This window comes from Eublepharis macularius, chromosome 5, assembly GCF_028583425.1.
Source record: "Eublepharis macularius isolate TG4126 chromosome 5, MPM_Emac_v1.0, whole genome shotgun sequence".
Lineage (NCBI taxonomy): Eukaryota > Metazoa > Chordata > Lepidosauria > Squamata > Eublepharidae > Eublepharis > Eublepharis macularius.
The window spans coordinates 15,587,441-15,612,121 of NC_072794.1; the positions used below are offsets into that span (position 1 = coordinate 15,587,441).

Sequence of the window (24,681 nt, forward strand, 5' to 3'; positions counted from 1 at the left end):
GGTTCCATTTAGCTTCCTGGCTAATAGCTGTGCAGCTGTGCGGTGACGGCACTTCCGGTGACTGCACTGTGCAAGAGCAGGGGGCGCAGCTGCTTCACAGCAGGCTGATTTAGGCCTCAAACAGGCCCAATTCGGCCTGTTTGGGGCCCTAATCGACCTGCGGTGAAGCACAGGAGTGCTCCCAGAGCAGCGCGATGACGTCAGTGCTGTTGTTGCGTTGCCCTGGGAGTGCGCCCAAGAGGCCCGTTCCCGTCCCTTCCTCCCCCGCCCACCAGGTAAGTGGAGACGGGGAGCGGAGGGTGAAAGCAGGGGATCCCCCACCCTCATGGGGGAAATGGGATCCCGAGCTGCAGTTGCAGGGTGGGGGAAAGGATTGGGCCCCCACATCAAACTAAAAAGTAAAAAAAACAAATTCTAAAATGTCTTCCTTGGCAAACCTGACGTCGCTGTCTCATCTAGCTTGGCCCTCAAACAGGAGATTGTCAAGTTGGAAAAGATGCCAAAAAGGACAACCCAAATGATGTCGTGATTAGAGAACCTCCGTATGAAGAAAGACTGAAGCTTTGGGGGCTTTTTGGTTTAGAGGAAAAATAACATGAGGATAGAGGAGATGAGTGGGATTTATAAAACTATGCCTGGTATGGAGAAAACGGTGAGAGGCAATCTTTCCTTTACCTCTTTCATAACAGGATCACCGAATGAAGTTGGCAGGCAGGCAAAAGATGCAGAAATCCTCCTTCCACACAAAATTCACCTGTAGAATTCACTGCCGCTGCTAGCTTAGATTGCTTTATAGATGTACAAGGCAAGAAAAGCTCACAGAGCACCGTGAAATGCTAACTAGTCACAATGAAACACAAATAAAGAAATTGAATATTCGTTAGTGCAAGCAAAACATCATAAAACAGCTACAGCCGCCAGTACAAACAAGGCACGGAAAAACAGTCAACTGAATGACAATAAAGTGCAAAGTGCAAAAGTACAGTAAATGCAATTTAAAGTGACCGTGCCAGGTGCAAACATATGAAAATGTAACAGTCAAAATGGAGATGTTCACAACATGGAGATATTCACAAAGTCCACCCAGGGTGCAAATGAAGGTAAGTAAAAGAACATTGAGGCAATGCAAAGAACAATGATTGCAGTAACCGCGACGGAGGTACCGGTGTGTCCACCCGTTTCCTGTTCTCTTCTTCCTGGCAGTTCCATGTAGCAGTTCTATTCCAAGTGCATAGCATAACACATCATCTCCAAATAGTAAAGACTGAAGAGGCAGCCCGCAATCATTGTTCTTTGCATTGCCTCAATGTTCTTTTACTTACCTTCATTTGTACCCTGGGTGGACTTTGTGAATATCTCCATGTTGTGAACATCTCCATTTTGACTGTTACATTTTCATATGTTTGCACCTGGCACGGTCACTTTAAATTGCATTTACTGTATTTTTGCACTTTGCACTTTATTGTCACTCAGTTGACTGTTTTTCCGTGCCTTGTTTGTACTGGCAGCTGTAGCTGTATTATGATGTTTTGCTTGCACTAACGAATATTCAATTTCTTTATTTGTGTTTCATTGTGACTAGTTAGCATATCACGGTGCTCTGTGGGCTTTACTTGCCTTGTTCTTCCGTGATTCTCTCTGTTTGGTTTTATAGATGTACAAGACAAGTTCAAGAAAGAGAGGTCCATCGTTGGCTCCCAGCCGTGATAGCTAAATGGAACCTCTGTGCTCAGAAGCAGTCTACCTGAGAACTTAGGTACACCTTACAAAGCTCTTATGCCCCATGTCCATCCTAGTTCTATTGACCAGATACACTCTGGAAGTTCTCTGCTTGGAACTTACTTTCCAGGTGCATGTGGCCCGATTTGGACGGGAACCTTGGCATATTTCCTTTCTCCTGGCCTGAAATATCCCTGGGGGCTACATGTTATGTTTCCCTGACAAGGAAAATAGCAGTTCCTTGTAGCTGTTTAAGTTCAGGAAAATCGGGATGGGGGAAGGCTTAAACTCTTTGTTCTCATGTGACATGGTCCCAAACCACATCAAGTCCATGAGTATCTGAAAACTTAGTTCCAAGCATGGGGAATGGGTTTTCATGGCAAGAGACTAACAGAGGTGTTTTGCCATTGTCTGCCTCTGTAGCCCTGGTCTTCGTTGGAGGTCTCCCATCCAATAACTAATCAAGGCCAACCCTGCTTAGTTTCTGAGATCTGGTGTGATCAGGCTTACCATATGAAACTCTAAATAGCAGGAGAAAATGTAGCGTAGTGCAGTGTGGGTTGGAAAATAGAGGGGAGCTAGATTAAGACAGGGAGCAAAGATAATACCTTTCTTAAATAATACCTTTCTTAATCTGTGTAGAAATCAGGAGTGACGAAGGAGGAATGCACTGCATTGGGAATCTGGGTTGCAGTCCTGTTGAAGCTGTGAATTGGACTCCAATTACTGGCCCTGAAGCCAGGCTAGTTACAGTGTTTTGGAACCCCTAGGATAACATGGGTTCTTCTCAGGACACAAAGGATTGCAACAGAGGATAAAGGAATGGCTTGGGAGCTCGGAGAACTGATTGGGTACCAACTAGATTACTAGGGAAGTTTATTGATTGGATTACCGGAGGCTGATACAAGATGGAGTGATGAAACTGAAGGCATACTCCTGTGTCATTCCTTTGGCAGGAACTTTGGAACAATGGGGAGAACTGACTCGAAGGTTCCCAGCCGTCACTGGGCATTTAATGGCTAGACTGTGTTTGTGGTCAGCGATTGCAGACTATACGGGAGAGGCGTCTTTGTCTTCTTACCTGATTGCTTTTGTTCTGCTTGTGGAACGTGGTGATTTCTCCCTATGATCCTTGCTTTGCAGGGGATGGGACTTGCTTCACCAGAAGTGAGAGTTTATACATTACAAGAGCATCCCAGGGGAATATGTTACCAGACCCCCCTCCTTTCACCTGCACACCCCTCGCTCCCGGCCTGAATAGATGTGACACTGTGAGCCAGTCCCAGCCCCTGCAAGGCAAGAACACATCATACGGCACGATCGCCATGCATTGTGTCTCAAGGAGGATCTTGCAGCAACAGCCCCACATCAGCACGATTCACATTCTTGCTTCAGCAACGATGGCGCAGCAACACAGCAGTGATTTTGCAGCAGTGCCAACTTTCGAAGCGGAAGCCTTTTGGTGGGAGGAACCGCATAGGGCATGTTGTGCAGAGAACACGAAAGCAATCAAGGCAAACCGGGCTGTATTGCCCTTTACATAGTATGCAGTCACTGACCAAAATTGCATTATATACCCAGTGACAGCTGGAAACTCCAATTCAAATCTCCCAAATGTCCCAAAGTTCTCCCCAAAGATATGACACATCAACATGCCTTCAGTTGCATAACTCCTTGTATCAGCCTCCAGTTATCTATATAAAGACAAGTGTCCTGATTGACTCATCAACGCCCAGCCCAAACTCCTGGACCTAGAAATATGACATTTTGGGAGAACGTTCCTTTTGTGATGTAAACACCCGCTAAGAAGAGATTTTAAGAAATTTGCCCCCAAGGGTGTAAAAAGGGATAAAATTTGTTTTCCCAAAGGGATACAGCTTCCCTGTGTGGCTGGCAGGCTACTGCCTGCTTGTACCCCTGCCCACTGCCAGCTCGGCCACTCTTCCCTGACTGGGCCAGCCTTTCAAGGTCATTTGCATATGCGGGCTGATTGGGGCTCACCTCACCCCCATTCTAAACAGTATGCAATTGCTATTGGAAGTCATTGAATGTGTCCTGAGATAAAATTCACCTTCCACCATAGCGAAGCACAGGTATCAAGCTAGTTCAGTCAATAAAATTCCCATTCTACAATCCTTACTTGGTAATCCAATCGGTATCCTCCAGGTTCTAGAGTTTTCTCTTGATAATTCTCCTAACTCCCTTCAAAGTCATTCCTTTATCCTCTGTTGCAATCCGTATCCTAAGAACCCATGTTATCCTATGGGTTCTGAAACTCTGTAACTAGCCTAGCTTCAGGGCCAGTAATTGGAGTCCAATTCACGGCTTCAACTGGACTGCAACTCGGACTCCCAGTACAGTGGATCCCTCCTTCTTCACTCTGTCCTGATATCTACGCAGATAAAGAAAAGTATTAATTCAGAAAAGTATTATCTTTGCTCCTCGTCTTAATCTAGTTCCTCTCTATTTTCCAACCCACACTGCACTACGCTACATTTTCTTCCTCTCTGCTATTTAGGGCTTCATACTTGGAAGACCAGAGACTCCCTTTATCTGTTCCCCATTTCCCTCACATTTACCCTGCTGGTTTAAATGTAACTCCTTTTTTTGCCCCCCAAAATTTATTAATAAAAATTGTACAACATAGTGTCAACATTAATACCTCCTTGATAAAAAACTGACAATAACAAAATAAGCAACCTGTACAACCTACTGAATCCTTTCAGACTCTCATCGTTGCTAAATAAACATTGGACAGGCATTTAGGGAATTCCCAGACGTCAAAAAAAAAACAGATCTCGAAACTATATCCCAGTGGTGGATTATCTTTCTGAACAAGAAGTGGTTCCAGCAAATCCATACTTAAATGTAACTCCTGATGCGAATTGAAGTAGCTCTGATTGATTTCTGGCTGTTGTGATATTTTTAGTTTAGATAAGGAACATGCTCTTTCTCTGTGCCTTGATTTTTAATATTACTGATATTTGCTTAGAATGTTTTCCCCTCCTTAATATTTGTACCAAATTCCTCAATAAACTCCATGTGTCTCGTTGAAACCTTTAAATTTGGTCTCTCTCCTCCTTTTTCTGCTGAACATTCTATTCACAGCCACCTCTTTACATAAATTATATGTGTTTTCCGCACCGTGTGCAAACACACAAGCCAATTTGCCATGTCAGTCTGAGTGCATGTTCACATGTTGCTGGGGGTCTATGGTAACAACATGTGCAATTCCATACCATTCTATCTATGGGCCAAGCTAGAAGTGATGAGCTACACTTGAATGGCAAGTGAACAGACTCAGGTGCATTCCTCCCTGTTCACTTGTGCTCCACTTGCACTCCACTTGATCACTAAGTGATCAGGTGGAGTGCTAGTGAACAGGGAGGAATACATGTGAGAGGCAAGCTACAAGTGACAAATTACACTTGCTTGGCAAGTGAACAGACTCACGTGTATTCCTCCCTGTTCACTTGCCATTCGCGCTCCGAGAGCAAGAGAATGGCAAGTGAACAGGGAGGAATACACGTGAGTCTGTTCACTTGCCAAGCAAGTGTAATTCGTCACTTGTAGCTTGGCTCTAAGTCTGTTCACTTGCCATTCAAGTGTCGTTTGTCACTTGTAGCTTGGCTCTCACATGTATTCCTCCCTGTTCACTTGTGACTGAGTGGAGTGCAAGTGGAGCGCAAGTGAACAGGGAGGAATACGTGTGAGTCTGTTCACTTGCCATTCAAGTGTGACTCATCACTGCTAGCTTGGCCCTAAGATTGTGGTTTTAAGCATAACTGCAGCTCAAAACGTACACTCTTGGCTTTTAAATCAGACTGTCAAATACATTAGGATAGGAAGAAGCCTGCCGGGGGGGGGACCCCACCCCTCAGTCTGAGAACGGGGTTGCTCCAAGTACATTCTTACCTATCCAAAACTGGATTGGAAGGCTCTTGCAGGATTTAACTGGTTTGCAAAGTCTGGTATGGTAAGCATAGGCTGTTCACCAAGACAAGGGAGAATTGTCTCACCGCCAAAGTTATACATTCTCAGGCATTTAAGGTCAGAGACGAGGGAGTGGTGTTTACCTGTTTGCTTTTGGCACAGGTGGGTCAGTGTTCCCATCTAGATAGCAAACAAGCATCAATGCCCTTTGGTCCAAATCTACAGGAAAACTGGCTATTCTGGCCTAAACATCTCTCTTTTACCAGGCGGTGTCTGCCCTGTGGCAGAGTTCAATAAGGAACATAACGGGGGGGGGGCGAAGATCAAGTTTTTCTTGATGCCAGGCTGCAAGGATCAATCACTTTTGTTTAATTCCCCCTGCAGGGAAATTCCAGGAGGACCCTGAGAAATTGCAAGTCTTGGAATTTGAAATATTGATTCCTCCTCCAGCTGTGTTCATGCAACAATTCCTTTAATTCTTTACCTGTGTGGTCACAATCCCGCAAAGATGGGCTTTAACCCATAACAACAGCAACAACAAGAACAACAATAATAATTATAACATTCGGTATATATACTGCCCTTCAGGACAACTTAAACCCACTCAGAGTGGTTTACAAACTGTGTTACTGTTATTCACACTTCTATCCACTAACTCCATGCTGGATCTTTTAGGATCATTATTAGGAATTAGGACAACCAGAGCACATGACACCAATGAAACTTAAACCAATGAAAGAGACATTTCTTCTGTGCGGGGCACTCTAGAGGTTTGGGAGAATGTTCTTGGCTCCTCAACAAACTTCATTTCCCAGAGTGCTTTGGGAGAGGGAAACCATAACATTTAAAGTGGTATAAAACTGATGTAAGTTTGTCACATGGATATATTTTACTACACTTCTTGAAGACAATCAAAGGCTGTTGTTCTCCTTTTTTTACGCAGAAGGGATGTTAGAAGCTGCAAGAGAAAATTATTAGAAATCTAGGAACAAAAAGAGTCTGTCTGTCTAGGGAGGGAACAAAGATGCCATAATAAGAAAAGAGGGAACTTTTCCTGGGGCATTTACAGTGAAATCCTAAACAGAGTTACTCCAATCTAAGTCCATTGATTTCAATGGGCTTAGACTAGAGTAACTCTGTTTAGGATTTATTCAAAAATAAATGAGTTGCTAATGAGTTAGATTTCACAATTACGTTGCCTTACATATTATCTGTTGCTTTAAATATGTACTCCTATATACTACCTGAGCTTCATGTTGTTTAATGTTAAGTCCTAGAATTGATTATGTTCTGTTTCAGCAATTCTTCAACCCCATATTGGATCCTTGCTAATGCTATGTCTTTGTAAACTTGTATTCATTTACCCTATGACATTGTTTATGGAAATGTTCCCGACACTGTATGGAAATGCCTACCATTGTCCTGGCTGCTGATTGTACTAATCTCACACTATGTAATCTGCCTTGAGTCTCAGTGAGTTAATTTATTGAAAAATAAATGAGTTGCTAATGAGCTAGGAACCATAGATTTCACAATTATGTTGCCTTACATATTATCTGTTGCTTTAAATATGTACTCCTATATACTACCTGAGCTTCATGTTGTTTAATGTTAAGTCCTAGAATTGATTATGTTCTGTTTCAGCAATTCTTCAACCCCATATTGGATCCTTGCTAATGCTATGTCTTTGTAAACTTGTATTCATTTACCCTATGACATTGTTTATGGAAATGTTCTTGACACTGTATGGAAATGCCTACCCTTGTCCTGGCTGCTGATTGTACTAATCTCACACTATGTGATCTGCCTTGAGTCTCAGTGAGAAAGGCGCAATATAACTAACTAACTAACTAACTAACTAACTAACTAACTAACTAAATAAATAAATAAATAAATAAATAAATAAATAAATAAATAAATAAATACCAAGAGCAATATAACACAGAACCCTCTCACCCCTATTTTCAAGGAAAAAATTCCCCGTTTCTGACCAAACTTCTTAAACCATATCAAACCATCAATTCACTAAACTGCAAAGTACCGCAATTTGCTGTCCCCCAATGTCTTCATTGTTCATTAAAAATAGATAAACTTTGCAAGAGCTCAGCTGCTCAATCAAAACAAAGCTTAACTGCTCTTTTCCTATCCTTTGCAAGGACAAAGAGGCAATTTCCCTGGGAAAATTAGCTCAGCCCTGCCAGAAAACTTGCCCTCAGTATCTTCACTTTGTCAACTGAAAGTAGTAAAGTTTGCAAGAGCTCAGCTGCTCCTCATGTATTGTTCACTTATGTTTCGCAGGAGTCCAAGAGAAACAAGCATCTAATGGGATGAAGCAGACAAAAGGTAAATAGGCAGACAAAAGATAAATAAGCCCTATGGAAATACTACCTGAAGAAAGATTAATATATGCCATTCAGTGCCCCTATTTCCAAAGAAACTTCTTTCTAGCAAATTCTTAAATCCCATCAAAGCTTCTACATGACCAATTACAAGACGCCACAGATTTATCCTCCCCACCGTCTCCACTCTATAAACTGAGCTAGGCTTTGCAAGAGTTCAGCTGTTCCTTTCTGCTACACCAGAGTCCAGGCAGGTGCAACAAGTCAGTTAAGAGCAGAGAGCAGCAAAACACCAGGGGAAAATAAGAAAAGATAAAAGGTCACATAAGCTTCCCAAAACAAAATGTCTTGGGGCAGTTCGGAAAAGTCAGATGGAGCAATTCAACGGGAAGAAAATGCAAACCCTGAATGACTTAAAGTATTTATTGCATTGACTTTTGGCATGAAGCAAAGGGTGGAGTTTTATGAGCAAGAGGTCGAGAGCAGAACGGCAGGCGGGCAGGATTCTTATCTGCCAGCTCTCTCTCTTTTTTAATGAAAGATTAGTCTTCAGCCACCTCTCCAACCCCTCCTCCTTTAATATGTCCTTTAGCAAATCATGCCACAATCTACAAGGCATTTCTGCACCATTGAACTGTAGGAGGGGATATTTATTTGTTTTATGTAGTCCACTCTCCCTGCACAACTTGGGATATGGGTCCAAAACAGCCAGAATAGGTGATGTCAGGGGGTGTGGCATATGCAAATCAGTTATGCTAATTGACACACTTCCAGCGATGGCAGATGACGTGGCATATGCTAATGAGTTATGCTGATGAGTTTCTCCAGCTCTTTTTCTACGAAATGACCTGTGGAAGTGTCAGACCAGCATCTGGGACACCTGGGTTCAAATCTCCGCTCTGCCATGGAAGCTTGCTGGGTGACATTGGGCCAATCACACACTCTCAGCCTAACCTACCTCACAGGGTTGTTGTGAGGAGGATAAAATGGAGGAGAGAATGATGTAATCTGCCTTGAGTCCCCATTGGGGAGAAAGGTAGAGTATAAATGAAGTAAATAAAAAATAAATCCCTGACCCTATTTTGCTTTGGGACAAGACGTAGAGTGAGATGTTAGAGGTGTCATTCTTTAGGATTCAGCCTTTTCTCTCCATTAAATTTTCAAATGGATGCATTTTGGCCTTAATGCGCATACATATGCATTCATGCACAGGCAATGCATGATGTGCCATTTCACATACTGCAGTTGGGGTGGCTTATTTGGAATGATTATGATAAGTTAATAACAACAACAACATTCGATTTATATACCGCCCTTCAGGACAGCTTAACACCCATTCAAAGCAGTTTACAAAATATGTTATTATTATCCCCACAACAATCACCCTGTGAGGTGGGTGGAGCTGAGAGATCTCTGAGAGAGCTGTGACTGACCCAAGGTCACCCAGCTGGCTTCAAGTGGAGGAGAGGGGAATCAAACCCAATTTTCCAGATTAGAGTCCCACCGCTCTTAACCTCTACACCAGTTGTTACTGGACTGACACTGCAGAGTAAATTAATGCAGAATACCGTCTGGAAGTTTGGGCACATGAAGCACATGCGCATTAAGGTGCCATACTGAATGGAATCTGCCATTTCACAATCTGCAACCAGAGCTATTAAGTACAATCATGAGTTATAGGTCTATACAGCTGTTCAAAGAGTAATTCATGCTGCAGGGGGAAGACAAAGAAGAGTCTTCAGCCATGTGCAAGAAAGTGAATGTGTATAGTGCTCACAAAAATACATGGTAACACACGACATCCATGAAACGTTGGCGAGTCTGATTCCAAAGATTTCTCCTGGAGTCCCTCTGCTCTCTGGAACACACTGCTGAGGGCATTTCTGTGCCCTATGTACACTCTGCTTCTTTGCCTCTTCTATAGCTCTGATATTATAAAAACCCCAAGAGGGTTCTTTTAGTTAAAAGATATACTTGAAAAATATAATTGCCCTATCATGCATCTTCATCTGTTCAAGATATAGAACATAAGAAGAAACTTACTGGCTCATTGGTCTATCTAATCCAACAAGAAATGAAACGGCTGACTGTACACTGCAGTTCTCCTTAGGGCATATTCGCTTGGGGTTCCCCCATTCTATTCCTTTATTTTTGCAAAATGTTTCTCTGCCCTGTTTTTTAATCTTTCCTCATTCCAGCTTGATAAGATGAACTTCTAAAATTAATTAAAATTAGTTAAAATTCTGGAGTCGGGCATGAACAGTTTGCTGCAGTGTCCAGTTTTTAATTGCCCTACCACCACCGTGTTAGTGTTGCATATGTGAATATTAATAAAACCTTGCAAGAAAAAGTGTAACGGCAGCATCAGGATTCTCTTTGAATAGGGCCCTATTCCCTGTAGAACTTTGGTAAACCACATAAAGAATTGTATGTTACATCACATCCGGATGGCAGCTTTTATCAATGTCTGCATGACCATTTATAATGGGGGGAGGTGCAAATGAATTTAAAAACTTGTGACAAACTGCACACTGGTTAGACCTCACCTATGGTATTGTGTTCAGTTTGGGGCACCACAATTTAAGAAGGATATTGATATGCTGGAGCATGTCCAGAAGAAGGTAATGAAGAGAGTGAGGGGTCTGGAGACCAAGTCCTATGAGGAAAGGCTGAAGGAGCTGGGTATGTTTAGCCTGGAGAGGAGACGACTTAAGAGATGATATGATAACCATCTTCAAGTACTTGAAGGGCTGTCCTGTAGAGGACAGCACGGAGTTGTTTTCCATTGTTCCAGAAGGTCGGATCATAACCAGTGGGTTGAAATTAAATCAAAAGAGTGTGTTCAGCTAAACATTAGGAAGAACTTCCTGACAATTAGAGCGGTACCTCAGTGGAGGTGGTGGGCTCTCCTTCTTTGAAGGTCTTTAAGCAGAGGCTAGATGGCCACCTGACTGCAATGCTGATTCTGTGAACCTAGGCAGATCATGAGAGGGCGGGCAGGAAGGGTTACATCAGTGCTTAGTTCTCGTGGTCCCTTCTTACATGCCCAGGGTAATGCCAATCACCACCTTGGGGTCAGGTAGCAATTTCCCCCAAGCCAGTTCGGCTAGGGATCCTGACAGTGTTTTGCCATCTTCTGGGCATGGAGTAGGGGTCATTGGTTGTGTGTGTGAGGGGAAGGTAATTGTGAATTTCCTGCATTGTGCAGGGGGTTGCAATAAATGACCCTAGAGGTCCCTTCCAACAGTGGCCGTTTTCACACTGCTTACCAACTGCGCAAAATTCCCGGAATGGTGAGTCTTCCTGGCACGATTTCCCATGATAACCAGAGTTATCGCAGGAAATCGCGCCAGGAAGGCGCGTCGTTCCAGGAGTTTTGCGCAATCGGGTAAGCAGTGAGAAAACAGCCTGTTCTATGACAATATATGGAAATACAAAAAATGGAACAAGAAAGGCTTCTGTATGCATTACTTCCACTTTGGAAGCAAGAACTCCAAATTTGAAACTCCAGAATCCGAAAGAGAATTTCAATGAGCCTTTTGGAAAATTCCCTTTCTATGGCATACATCAAGGGATGGGCTACCTCCATTCCCCATGCAGAGATTTAAGGCCTAGAGTCTCAGAGTTTCTCAGGGCCAAGCTACGAGTGACGAATGACACAGGTAGAACACTTGTCAGCTTCCCTCAAGTTTTGATGGGAAATGTAGGCCATTTGGTGGAATGTTGGACAAGGGACAGTTGAAAAGTCCGTTGGACAGCAGTTGGAGAGCCAAGCTGCAAGACCAGGATGCCTACATCTCCCATCAAAACTTGAGGGAAGCTGACAAGTGTCTAACCTGTGTCATTTGTCACTTGTGGAGAGAAAAGATTCAGTCAGGGCAAGAGAGGCAAGCTGTGTGCAGCCTTAGCATGTTGAAGCATTTCTGTGAAAAATATTGAGTCTGGTTTTAGCAGGCAAGCTGTGTGCAGCCTGAGCTTGTGTATGTTGTCTGAGAGAAATATAACCTGTGGGGAAGCCTGAACTGTGTGTTTGTGAAAGAACATTCAGTCAGGGAAAAGCAGGCAAACTTGTCAGCTTCCCTCAAGTTTTGATGGGAAATGTAGGCAGCTTGGCGGAATGTTGGACAAGTGACAGTTGAAAAGTCCATTGGACAGCAGTCGGAGAGCCAAGCTGCAAGACCAGGACGCCTACATTTCCCATCAAAACTTGAGGGAAGCTGACAAGTGTCCAACCTGTGTCATTCGTCGCTTGTAGCTTGGCCCTCAGTCATGGAGAAACACTATCAACAATTTTAACAAGGCATCTCCCAAAGGCAACAATGGGGAAAGTGGTTCATGAAGGATAGGAAAGCAGGATTGTGCCTGGTACAGTGGAGCGCATGGTTTAGATATGCACATGAATATTTAGTCAGATGGAATGGGCAGATAACTTTCCTGTTTCATTATTAATAATTTTTATTTAATTGTATATGGTTGTAATCTGCCCTGAGCCTGCTGGTGTGGGGAGGGGGGAATATAAATCAAATCAATAAATAAATAAAAAATAATGACATATGGCAGTTGCAAAGTTGTTTCATTGTGCATTATCTTTTGACAAATCTACCATCATCCCTGCTAGGAATGTTGGTATTATCGTATTGTGGAACAGTAAAAAAATCCAGTAGCACCTTTAAGTAACCAACTTTATTGAGGCATAAACTTTCGAGAACCACAGCTCTCTTTGTCAGATGCAGCTACAGACTAACACGGCTAACTCCTCTGTATTGTGGAAGAGGCGGATCCTACATAGTTTACTTGTGTGAGTCTGTGGCACAGGTGATGTCTGAACTAGGGACCTCTCCAATCACAGATCTAAAGCCAGAGCAGAAACGTCCAGGTAAGAAATTACATTACTTTACCTCCTTTCTGTGTATGAATGTTGATGTATGGGGTAAAAGTGTGAGCCAGCCACAAGCAAGGAGCAACGGATGGCCATCTGTCCCCCAGAGTTTTAACCGGACTCTGGTTGTTGTTTTTAAATTAAGAAGTCTTTGATTGTGCATGGCCCCCGTGGGTGTATCAGTGTTGCTGAATTTATGGCAGTGAAATGAACACCATGTAATCACGGCATGTACCCATTAATCCCTACATCCATATACTGACTGATTTGATTGTAGAGTCCAGAGATGCTGTTGCAAGAACGGATTGCTTCAGGCATGGACCGTGTAAGGTCCTGACATTCTGGTGTTTCACAAATCCTATACAATGCCAGGACTCGATCCTGAGCCAAGGAGAATAATCATTAAGGATGGCAGTGCCTGTAAGGGGCCGTCTCCTCCCCAAAGGACCAAATGGAACAGTAACTCCTTAAAATATCAGGACAGAGAGGAAAGCTTAATTTCGCTTCTGGCTTTGCACAGAGGTTCATTGTAAAATGTCAATCAAGGCTTGATTTGAATGGGAGCCCATTGCGGTGGCTCATGGCCCAGCCCCTGTTTTTAACAGCACGATTACCCACTCCCCTATAAATTCTCCCCATTTTATATCTATCTTGTGCTTGGATCGTATTTTCTTACAGCTGAGTTATACTTTTGTCTGGATTAAAACTGGAGGTGCACGTGAGACTTGCCGCTGAAAATATTTTATGTTCAAGCCTGTAACAGTAAGACTTATCTTTTTTCGAAGAAGCCCATCTCTATGTTTTTGCCAAAGACATCTGATAGGAAGAGCAATGACTTCTTCAGAGATGCAATGGGCACCCTCCTCTGCAAGGTAGGAAATTCTGCTCTGTGTGTGCATCTAGAGAGATTGAATGACCCTGGTGGCATTGCATTCCTAGATGCTGCAGGTTGCTGGCCCACAGCAGAAGGTCATTGGGAGAAGGCAAAGTCAGAGCAGTCTCTTAGGCAGAGATGTGACCGGAAGTCTCTTTGGAGGGCAGCTAATTCGTCTGAATTTAATTAGATCATTCTGTCTCTACTTATGAAGAGATGAGTAGAGATAGAATGATCTAATTAAATTCAGTGTGCAGACAAGTTGCAAATTCCCAGAGTAGTATTTGCAAAATAAGCCTGGGGGCAATGACTCATGCAGAGACCCAAACGGACAGCTTCCTTTGAGGGTAGACAATTTTTCTGCACCTCTGCAGCAGGTATGATTGAACAATCTAATTAAATCAACAGCAGAGGGTTACTGGGAGGAACAATGCTAGGGCAGTGACTCATTCAGAGATAAAGCAGACACAGCATCTTCAGGCAGATAATACTCTTCTCTGACTGATTGATGATCCAGTGTCTCCCAGTACACAGTGATTATAATATTAACATAATAGTATTTGATTTATATGCCACCCTTCAGTACAACTTAACGTCCATTCAGAGCAGGTTACAAAGTATGTTGTTATTATCCCAACAACAATCATCCTGTGAGGTGGGCTGAGAGAGCTCCAAGAAGCTGTGACTGACCCAAAGTCTCCCAGCTGGTTTCAAATGGAGGAGTGGGGAAATCAAACCTAGTTTTCCAGATTAGAGTCCTGCCACTCTTAACCAGTACACCATATTACTGGTCCATAGCAGAGGGTCAGTGAAAGGGGAAAAGCAGAAACTCATGCAGAGATGCAACAGGCAAATTGTTTGCAGCAAATCATTCTGTGACATCTCTGTAGCTGTGATAACAGAAGGATCCAGCACCCCCTAATGTTCTTGTGCCCATAGCTAAAGTTCATGAAAAGGAGTCTGTGTTAGAACCAGGGCTTTTTTTCTGGGGAAAGAGGTGGTGGAACTCAGTGGGTTGCCCTTGGAGAAAACGGTCACGTGGCTGGTGGCCCCGCCTCCTGATCTCCAGACAGAGGGGAGTTTAGATTGCCCTCTGTGCACGCTCCAGCGGCGTGGAGGGCCATCTCAACTCCCCTCTGTCTGGAGATCAGGGGGCGGGGCCACCAGCCATGTGACCCTTTTCAAGAGGTTCCGGAACTCCGTTCCACCGCGTTCCCATTGAAAAAAAGCCCTGGTTAGAACACAATGTTAGGCAGAGAAGCAGTAAGTCCTATCTTTGAATTCACTTGAGACTATTGAGATGGGTTTCTCCTCTTTCAGGATGCGGCAGGGAATTAGTGGTAAGGTTTATTTATTTCCACAGCTGTGTTTGACCCAGATCGTATAACAGAGGTCAGCTGGTTCTTCGCACCCCTTGGCAATTCTTACCGTGTTGTAGTATTCAGCAATGTACTGCGAGTGCTCGAAATTACCTTCACACCAGTCAACTTCAGCACTGAGGTAGGCAAATATGCTCGGCATCTTGGTACCACCTTTTGGAGAGAGGGGGAGAAAAGAAACCCAGCCAGTTAGGTGAATCCTACTCTAAAAGCAGGTAGAAAGGAAACCTGTCCATCTAGCTCTCCCATATCCCTTTCACAAAATCTTAGTACTACACACCCACATGCCATTCTCCTTTGGCTGCCGGCAAACAAAGATAACGATCCAATTTAGAGTTCTGTATGGCTTAAAAGCGTGCATGCTCTTTTGCCCACTGGGAACTTCTCCGATAACACAGAACAGCATATTTCCTTTTTGCAAATGTGAAATGGTTTATTTATTTATTTGTCATTTATAGTCCTCCTTTCTCACTGAGACTCAAGGTGGATTACATAGGGTGAGATTAGTATAGTCAGTATCAAGGACATTTCCATACATTATCAAGCACATTTCCATACAGTGTCAAGGACATTTCCATAAACAATGTCGTAGGATTTTACAAAGATATAGCACTAGCAAGGATCCAATACAAAGTTGAAGAATTGGTGAAACAGAACAAAGAGTTGTTTGCTCTCCAGAATGGAAATGGACCTGACCTTTCCCCCTACTCCTATGCTGTGAAGATTCTTTGGTTCTTCTTGCTGTGAATAATGATAACAATAATAGCAACAACATCTGTGCTTATATACTGTCCTTCTAGACAGATTAGTGCCCAACTCAGAACAGTGAACAAAGTCAGTGTTATTATTATCCCCACGATACAGCTGGGGAACTGGGTCTGAGAGGAGTGGCTTATCCAAGGCCACCAACCTAAGTTTCCAGACCTCAACGGTTTCCAGAAAGTCCTGAGGGCTTGGAAATTCTGCTAATACCTGAGAAATTTGTGCAACCCGGGTAACATGAAAATCTTTCATCAAATTTCAGGATAGGGGATTTAGAGCCAAGCTACAAGTGACGCCTGACACAGGTTGGACACTTGTCAGCTTCCCTCAAGTTTTGATGGGAAATGTAGGCATCCTGGTCCTGCAGCTGTAATGGAGAGCCAAGCTGTAAAACCAGGACACCTACATTTCCCGCCTAAACTTGAGGGAAGCTGACAAGTGCCCAACCTGTGTCAGGCATCATTTGTAGCTTGGCTCTGAGAAAGAATGCAGTTGCCTCAGTAGTGTATCATTGGTAGAAGGAACCTGGGTGAAGTTGCCTTTATTTAGCAATCTTATTTGATCTCTTGACTTTAGAAGTAAATGTCTGTTGGGCTGCCTTTGAACATGAAGGTTCCATTTAGCAATTGTGACCAACAGTGTCTGAGATATGAACCTCTCCTCCATTAATATGTCTAATAGCTTTGTTCAAAACTAGTACAGCAGCTTTAATTAAAAGCATAATAGATTATGAAAATAGGAACGTTTTGTATTCCAGGACAGGTGATGAGATGTTTTCCAATAAAGAGTATTTATGGATATTTGGAAAGGGCAGTGACTCTGAAGATGTGGAAAGAGTCTTTCCTTCACCCTTTGGCAACTGCAATCAGGGTGTATCTAATAACTTTGAACCTAATGTTCAGGGAACCCTAATATGCGTAACAGTTGCAAAGAAGCAAAAACTGTTTTTCCAACTCCTGTGAGAAAGCCACATTTTGCAACATACTTTCTGCAATATTTTGGGGAGGGGGGTTATGCTATGCCCTCTACTGTCCCTGCTGTGAGTAAGACATGCACTGCCATCTGTTGCTGTTAAACATCTGGCTGTCGGCCAGCATCTGTACCATCACTGACCCCACATCTGTGGCCTTTGAAAACGTGAAAAGAATGAGATTATTTTGCATTCATCAAATATCATTTGAGGATTCAGAGTGTTTCACAGACATTTTAAGGCTCTTTTCCAGTACTGAAAAAAAGGACATACCACCTTATTCCTTGATTGATCTCAAGGCCAAGCTACAAGTGACAAATGACACTTGAACGGCAAGTGAACAAACTCATGTGTATTCCTCCCTGTTCACTTGCTAGGAAGGACTTTTCCCTGCCTGCGATCATGGAGAGCCATAGCCAGTCCGAGAAGGCAAGATTGAGTGGGATGAACTGTTTTGACACTCTATGAGTTCATTGATGGGAAATGTCCTTCAGGAACGGAGTGGAGATTTGTCTTCAATATCCAAGAGAGGAAGCGTCTTGGCGTTTACTTCTTCTTCTCAAAATTGAACCTTAGGTCTGAAGCTTGCACCTGACATTCTGAAGAGTGAGCCCAGGATAAGTTTGTATCAATTATGAATAAGGGATCCCCCAAAAAACATTATTTCTGGGGAGCAACAGCATAGAGATCAACTAGATTTCCAAGGTATGAGTTTTCAAGTCAGAGCTCCCTGCGTCAGATAAGTCAGAGAGCTCTGAATCTTGAAAGCTCATACCATGGAAATATGGAAAAGAACAAGAGTCCAGTAGCACCAATAAGACTAACAAAATTTGTAGTAAGGTATGAGCTGACAGCTATCTGAAGTAGTGAGCTGTGGCTCACAGAAGCTCCTACCCTACCACAAATGTTGTTAGTCTTGTAGGTGCTACTGGACTCTTGCTCTTTTCTACTGCTACAGACCGACTAATACAGCTACTCATCTTGATCTATCTCTGCAGAAATCTAGTTGGTCTTTAAGGAGCTATTGGACCCAGAACTTGCTCTTCTATTACAAACCTACGTGGCTACCCACCTGAAGTTGTTTCTGGGGTAGGTTTAGGCGGGTAGCCGTGTTTATCTGCAGCAGACCAGCAGGATCTGCGTCCAGTGTCACAAAGACCAACAAGATTTTCAGAGTGTAAGCTTTTGAGAGTCAGAGCTCCCTTCTTACGGTATTTCTGGGGTGTTTCCATTCCGTACTCCAAAATCTACAAAATCAGCCCTGTGGCTTTCCCCAAGAACAGTTTATCTATCATTGTGAGCTAAGATGTTCCAAGGCAGTCTACCCCTGAATAACCGGATAGTGGAGACCAATGAAGCTTTGCTTTCCTTCCAGAACACAATAATACAGCCTGCCTAGTTTAGCAACATGAACTGAACGCCTATTGTGGGAAAGAAAACCTTTTCCTCGTTTGAAACCTTGCTGAATGCCATCACACATCCTGACAGGTTTCCAATCCAAAACAAGACTTTTCAGGGATACATCTGTGCTCAGTTTCTTTTCTTACCTGCTCTTTCCTTCCCAATCTCTAGTTGTCAAAGCAGGTGCGACGGTATTGGGAGCAAAGTTCTCTCTGCTTTTACAACCAGTCTCACCACCTGGAGCCCGGGAGAGAGGAGGTAGCGAAAAAATGGATCTAATTTGGACCAAGATTCTCAGAGAAGAGGTTGTAGCCCGGCATCTCTCTTCTGGAAGCCGGCTGGCCTGCAGCATTTCAATTAAGCTCCTTTTCGTGGGGGTGGCAAAGGTAGGAGGCCGGGCCTTGGAACACCTTTACACACCCTTCGATGCACTCTGACTCACTATCTCTGCTATCAGGGCTTCTCTTCCCAGAGTAACTCGATTTAATTCTTCCCCTTGGGGTAACGATTCGACATCGTTCTTCACAGGAACTAAAAGTCACCTTCAAGGGAGAAAGTGTTCTTTATTTTAAAAAGCCAGCAATCTAATTTATTGACTTAGCAACTTTAACAAGCAATGCAAACAGCCCTGCTCGACCAAACCCATCTGAGAGCGGCCAGCTGGATTGGGAATGGAGGTAACTCTTGTTAATTTGTTCTCCAGCATCTGGTATTCATGGGGTAGATTGCTTCTAAACATGGAGGTTCCATCGTGGCCCAAAGCCATTGATAGGTTTCTTCTCTAGAAAAGGAGCCTTGCTGGATTAAAGCAAAGGCCTATCGAGCCCAGCATTCTGTTTCCAACAGGGACCAACCAGGTACTTCTCATAGAAAGCAAAATTAGGGACCACCCCAGTGCAAGCACAAGCAAAATTACAGACAAAACCAGGGCTGTGAAGTGAAAACTCAATGAATACACATTAAGAACACTCAGATTATCAAAAATATAGTTATAATGTGTATATACAAAATAATCCAAATACTGAAGTAATCAAGATGTGAGTATTACAACAACCATCCCAGTAAATACATCACAAAAGTGCTCACTGGCACAAAACAGTAAAGGGGGGGGGGTGCACGCAGGCACCTCCTAAGAATTATACAACGTAAAGGCAACAACACTCAATTACAAATATACAAGGGTGCACACTGGCACTACCATTCAATTAGGCAGCCATGGCACAGTTTACAAGGGATACCGTCCACAGCAAAAACATTTAAAGGGCGAAAATGTCCAATAACATCAAGCTGCAATTGAAGAAAAGAGGCTGTGAAGAGCTGAAGGGGTCCAACGCCAAGTCCGCAAATTCAGCCACCTCATCAGCCACAGGACGGGATTTGCCAGCATACGTAGTATTAGCCCGTTTCGTGAATGGATCACTTCTTCAGCAGGCACATGTAGTTAGATCCCTGTGGAACAGTTTCGCATACTCTCTCAGTGAAGCCGCCAATTAGTCAAAGACGCTGACTGGAGAAACACCCCAATTAAAACTTTAAAGTGACCAGGCTCCTATTATACAGTATGCGCACCAGCGTATATGGAGTACAGTCTACACACTTACAGAAAACAAAACAAGTTCATTTCTAAATTCAACCCATTGGGTTTCAAAGAGTGCAGACGATGTATCCAGAAGCACTCCTTCTGTAGGAGAGTTTTCTGCACAGACCGGGAGGGACCCAAGAAGAGAACCATAAATTTAAAATCGTCTTCCCAGTGATTTAACCGCAGGAAATGTTCAACTAATGGAGCTTCCAAGTTGCCAGTCCTAACACGTGACGTGTTCTAGTAACCTGTCTGTGATTAGAGGAATAAATGTAGAGTGATGTTTGAATCTACTATGTACTTGTGGCAACTCCACTCTATCAGCAAAAAACTTCTTTAATTTAATTAGTCGGATCATCTTAAATACATCCACACGAGTCTGGAACGAGTTATACACGGGGGTTGGAACAAAACTCAAGCCCAAATTCAAAAGCCGAATTTCAGAGAGGATCAAAACTCGAGATGATAAGTTACACACTAGGTTTTCTTCTTCCCTCGGTAATAAGCACGCTTGCCTAAAAAAGAAATAGATGGTGACAGCCGCTTAAGGTGGGCTTTGGATTTCACTCTGTTGTTCCATAGGATCCGACACAGGGCTCATTTCGAGGGGGAACGCACAGGAACACAGTTCCAGCAGTTCCCCAAAGAGATCACGTCAGGTGGCCCGCCCACCTGACTCTCGGCCATTTTGGGCCCATTTCAGCCTGGATTGGGGCCGAAACGGCCCAGATCGGGCCTCTGACAGGTGGTGGATCACTCTCCCACTCAGCAGCAGCCCAATCCTGACCATTTTGGGCCCCTTTGCGGCCATTTTCAGCCCCTTTTTGCCCTTTTGGGCCCAATTTTGGCCCTGAATGGCCAGGATTGGATCCAAAACAGCCAGGATAGGTGATGTCAGGGGGTGTGGCATATGCAAATCAGTTATGCTAATGGAACACTTCCAGTGATGGCAGGGGGCATGGCATATGGTAATGATTTATGCTAATGAGTTCCTCCAGCTCTTATTCTACGAAATGACCCCTGATCAGACATATAATCAATAGATATTGGTTCATAGTTCGTGACATTAGGGGCTGTGAGTTGCCCCCTTCGATTGGCTTTAGGCATACCAGAAATGTGAAAGATGTCATGGTACATTCAGACTTTGAGGTGGGGCGGCACAGTAGCACCCACTTGGTCAGCTTGTTCAGGTGCGGCCACTGCCGCGTTTGCCCTCTGGCTCTTTCCGGACACAAAATTCCTGTACCAGGCACTCACAACATCATTGTTAACTTTAAAGAATTTGTTATGTGTCAAACCCAAGGCGTGGTATACTTAATTATTTGCAAATGCAACCTACTTTATGTGAGGAGCACAATCAGGTCCTTAAAAACAGGGTTACTAGAACACACGTCATGTGTTAGGAGTTGGACTGGCAACTTGGAAGCTCCACTAGTTGAACATTTCCTGCAGTTAAATCACCGGGAAGACGATTTGAAATTTTTGGTTCTCTTCTTGGGTCAACACGTTCCCTCCCAGTCTCTGCAGAAAACCCTCCTACAGAAGGAGTGCTTCTGGATACATCGTCTGCGTTCTTTGAAACCTAACGGGTTGAATTTAGAAACAAACTTGTCTTGTTTTCTTTAAGTACTCCATATACACTGGTGCGCATACTGCATAATAGGAGCCTGGTCACTTTAAAGTTTTAATTGGGGTGTTTCTCTGGTCAGGAGATTGCCAATTTGTTCTTTAAAAGGTGGACGTCCAGGAACGGTCGGTGCTCTGCCGCCGCTTTGACTTTTTCTTCGTTAACTACCATGTGGTTTTTTGACTGTTTAACTGTACTGGTAAGCCATTATGAGTTTTTTTACCTTGGTTGTTGTTGTACATGTATTGTATATGTGTTGAGCTTTTTACTTTTCCTGGTTAATTTATTGATTATAGGTGTCATTGGATTCCACCCCTGAGGAGGTGCCTGTGAACGAAACAACTGGCAACAGCCGGCCCAGGTTGTTGGGCGAGGGAGTATACACTCCCATATTTTTCCTCACATTACATGTATATACTGAAGAAGGAGACAGACATTACCATCTCACACACTGCAGATTTCCAAAGCCACTAACATTGATGAACTTACCTGACTTTATTACCTTGTGGATTTACTCCAGTGGAGTCCAGTCAATTGGTGGATTTCACTTTTGGATTTACTTTTGTTTTCAGGAGCGGCATGCCTGCACATTTACACAGTCACTGTACAAATTGTTGCCACTATGGTGTTTTTTGACTGTATTACTTTTTGATTTGTGTTTATTAGAGGATTACTGTGTTTAATGTATGCATTCGCATATTCATTGAGAGCATTATATATTTAATTTTGAGTATATGGTTTTCAGATTATTTCCCTCCGATTGTGGAGCATTCTGCCTCATTGGTCAAATCCACATTACTCATTCTAAGTCGCATGTTCCCCGCATTCCCCACGCAATCCCGAGTGCCGGTCACATTACCTCATTAAACAGACGCATTTCATTCGCATTTCTCCCGAATATGTGGTCACAGGTTTTCAACGGGAGTTTCACGGTGGCCGTGAACGGGCCAATGTGCAATTTATGCGGTTTTTTTAAAAAACCACCCCCCTTCCTGTCTCTCCGGCCGTTCCGAGAGTTCCTATTGGCTGATTCAACTTGCAAGTGCTCCGTAGTCTGCAAAAGACTGTTTTTGACTTCATAGCATTGGATTTATTGATTATGCTGTTTCTGAATCAAATCTGGTAATTTGAAAAATTATTTTGGGGTGAATCCACCCTCAGAACGGACTTGCGAAACTTCCTTTTTAACTGTTTTTAATTTTTTTTATTTTATATTACTGTAATATCAAAATTATGAAATATCGAAATAATGACACTCCAAGGAAGTGAAACTTCAGTAAAATTCAGGCACTGAACTGTCCTGCATAGGAAATGCCCACGAAAGCTTCCCAAATGCTTCCAAATTTCCAAAAAAGAAACGGGAGAGAGCCATCAGTGCTGTCAGTGGGGGAAAGAGAGGCAACATTATCTTCAATGATGTTTCTTTATAAGGAAAGATCGAAATAACGGAAAAGTGCGCTCAAAAAAATAAAAAAAATGGGCGGGAAAAAAGGTCCCGCCCAAAAAAGCGGTTTTCGAGCGGCCGTGTGACCGGAGGGACGCGCGAGAAAGACGGATTGGAAGCAGGAATGTGAACGAAGAGGAAAAAATCGCGGATTGGAGGCAAACGGAAGATATCCGATAAACATGCGGGTAATGGGTGAATGTGGATTCGACCCTTGTATTGCATTAAGTAGTACAGCACACTGGTGTAAAGGACCGAGTTCCCTTCCTCTGTCCTGATTCTACTGCTCACCAGAGTTTGTTATTACAGGGCCGTCGTCACACGGGCATCTCTTCCATTAAATTTACAGCATATAGCGTCCTGTTATCGGCACATTAACGTTTCTTTGGGTCACCTAACGGCTCTTCGTGCCACCAGGTGTCCACACCGAAGCACTCTATTCTGTTCTCTCTAACCGCACAGAAGCAGCTCCTCCCCTCCTTTTAAAAAATTATTCTGGCGTTTAATTCTGCTATAACGGAATAACAGCATATAAAGATTCCGTTAGAGCAAAACATTATGACCCTTTTGTTTTTCCAACTTTGAAATTATATAAATAGCCCTTTGCCCGCAGAAAACTCCCTGTCTGACCTGATCCCCATCGCTGAAGACTCTGCCATGGCGACTGAGTCATTTTTACTTCAGCAGAAAGTTTGCATTGTGTTATGTCGTTATGGCGTTATAAGGACATAATAAAATGAAAAAAAGGGGAGTCGCAGGAAGAAATGGATTCTGGGATTGAAGGGAGGGCATAGGGCGTTGCGAGGCGAAATACATCGATGTGAGGCATTCACACTGAGGCACAAAATAGCGCGACTATCAAGCACAAAGCAGAAGAGAGAAAATCGCTACAGTGTTGGAATAAGGTGGGTGTTTGCTGGGAAATAGTGCCATTTTAGCGCTAAATAAAAGCCCGTGTGACGACGGCCCAGGTGAGGAAAAGTCTCTCTGTCCAAGTCATGCGGTAGGTCAGGCTGTGGATATGGATTCAGGCCTGTGAGCTAGAAGGATCATTTGGGCAGGCTATATATAATATTGCTTCTTAAAGGCTGTTGACATGATCCACTGGGGAGATCTCCTCTGTACGCTCCATGCTGCAAGGTTCAAGTGCATCTGGGTACAATCCAAGGGAAGAATCATTCATTCGTTCAAAAGAAAGGGAGACATTGTTTACAAGCTGATGGCCAACTGTCAAAGCTGCCCCTTAACTGCACCTCATTTGGCTTCAGGAATGAGCAGGTTGGACTCCATGCCCTGAAAGACTTCCTTGATTGATCCGTACAGATTAAACCTTGAGTAGTAAAAAACAAACGAAACTGCCAAGCTGGGTTTTTCAGGTCAGCTTGTGACTCCATAGGAAGCACTTTGAAGTATAATCAAGCAAACAATTAATTAATAAATGAGGTACATCTCATAATGATAATAAAAACAACAACATTTGATTAATATACTGTCCTTCAGGACAACTTAACACCCACTCAGAGCGGTTAACAAAGTATACTATTATTATCCCCCAAACAAAACACCCTGTGAGGTGGGTGGGGCTGAGAGAACTCCTAGAAGCTGTGACTGATCCAAGGTCACCCACCCAGCTGGCTTCAAGTGGAGGAGTGGGGCATCAAACCTGGTTGTCCAGATTAGAGTCCCACATTCTTAACCACGACACCAAACTGGCTCTCTCATGATCTTGGGTTGGGGAGGCCTAGGGATAGTACGTAGACTACAGCAAATAC

General features: G+C 43.5%; 1 protein-coding gene across 1 annotated transcript in view; it reads right to left on the reverse strand.

The window, feature by feature from the left end:
- The window catches only part of ACER1 (alkaline ceramidase 1), a 31,246-nt gene extending 12,679 nt beyond the window's left edge, over positions 1–18,567 (reverse strand). Inside the window, exons 1-2 of the mRNA XM_054981324.1 lie at positions 18,403–18,567; positions 15,173–15,276 (exon numbers count right to left, since the gene is read on the reverse strand). Of these exons, the coding sequence (XP_054837299.1) occupies positions 15,173–15,265 (93 nt within the window). The 5' untranslated portion in view covers positions 15,266–15,276; positions 18,403–18,567. The remainder of the gene's footprint in view (positions 1–15,172; positions 15,277–18,402) is intronic.
- Positions 18,568–24,681: the final 6,114 nt, after the last annotated feature.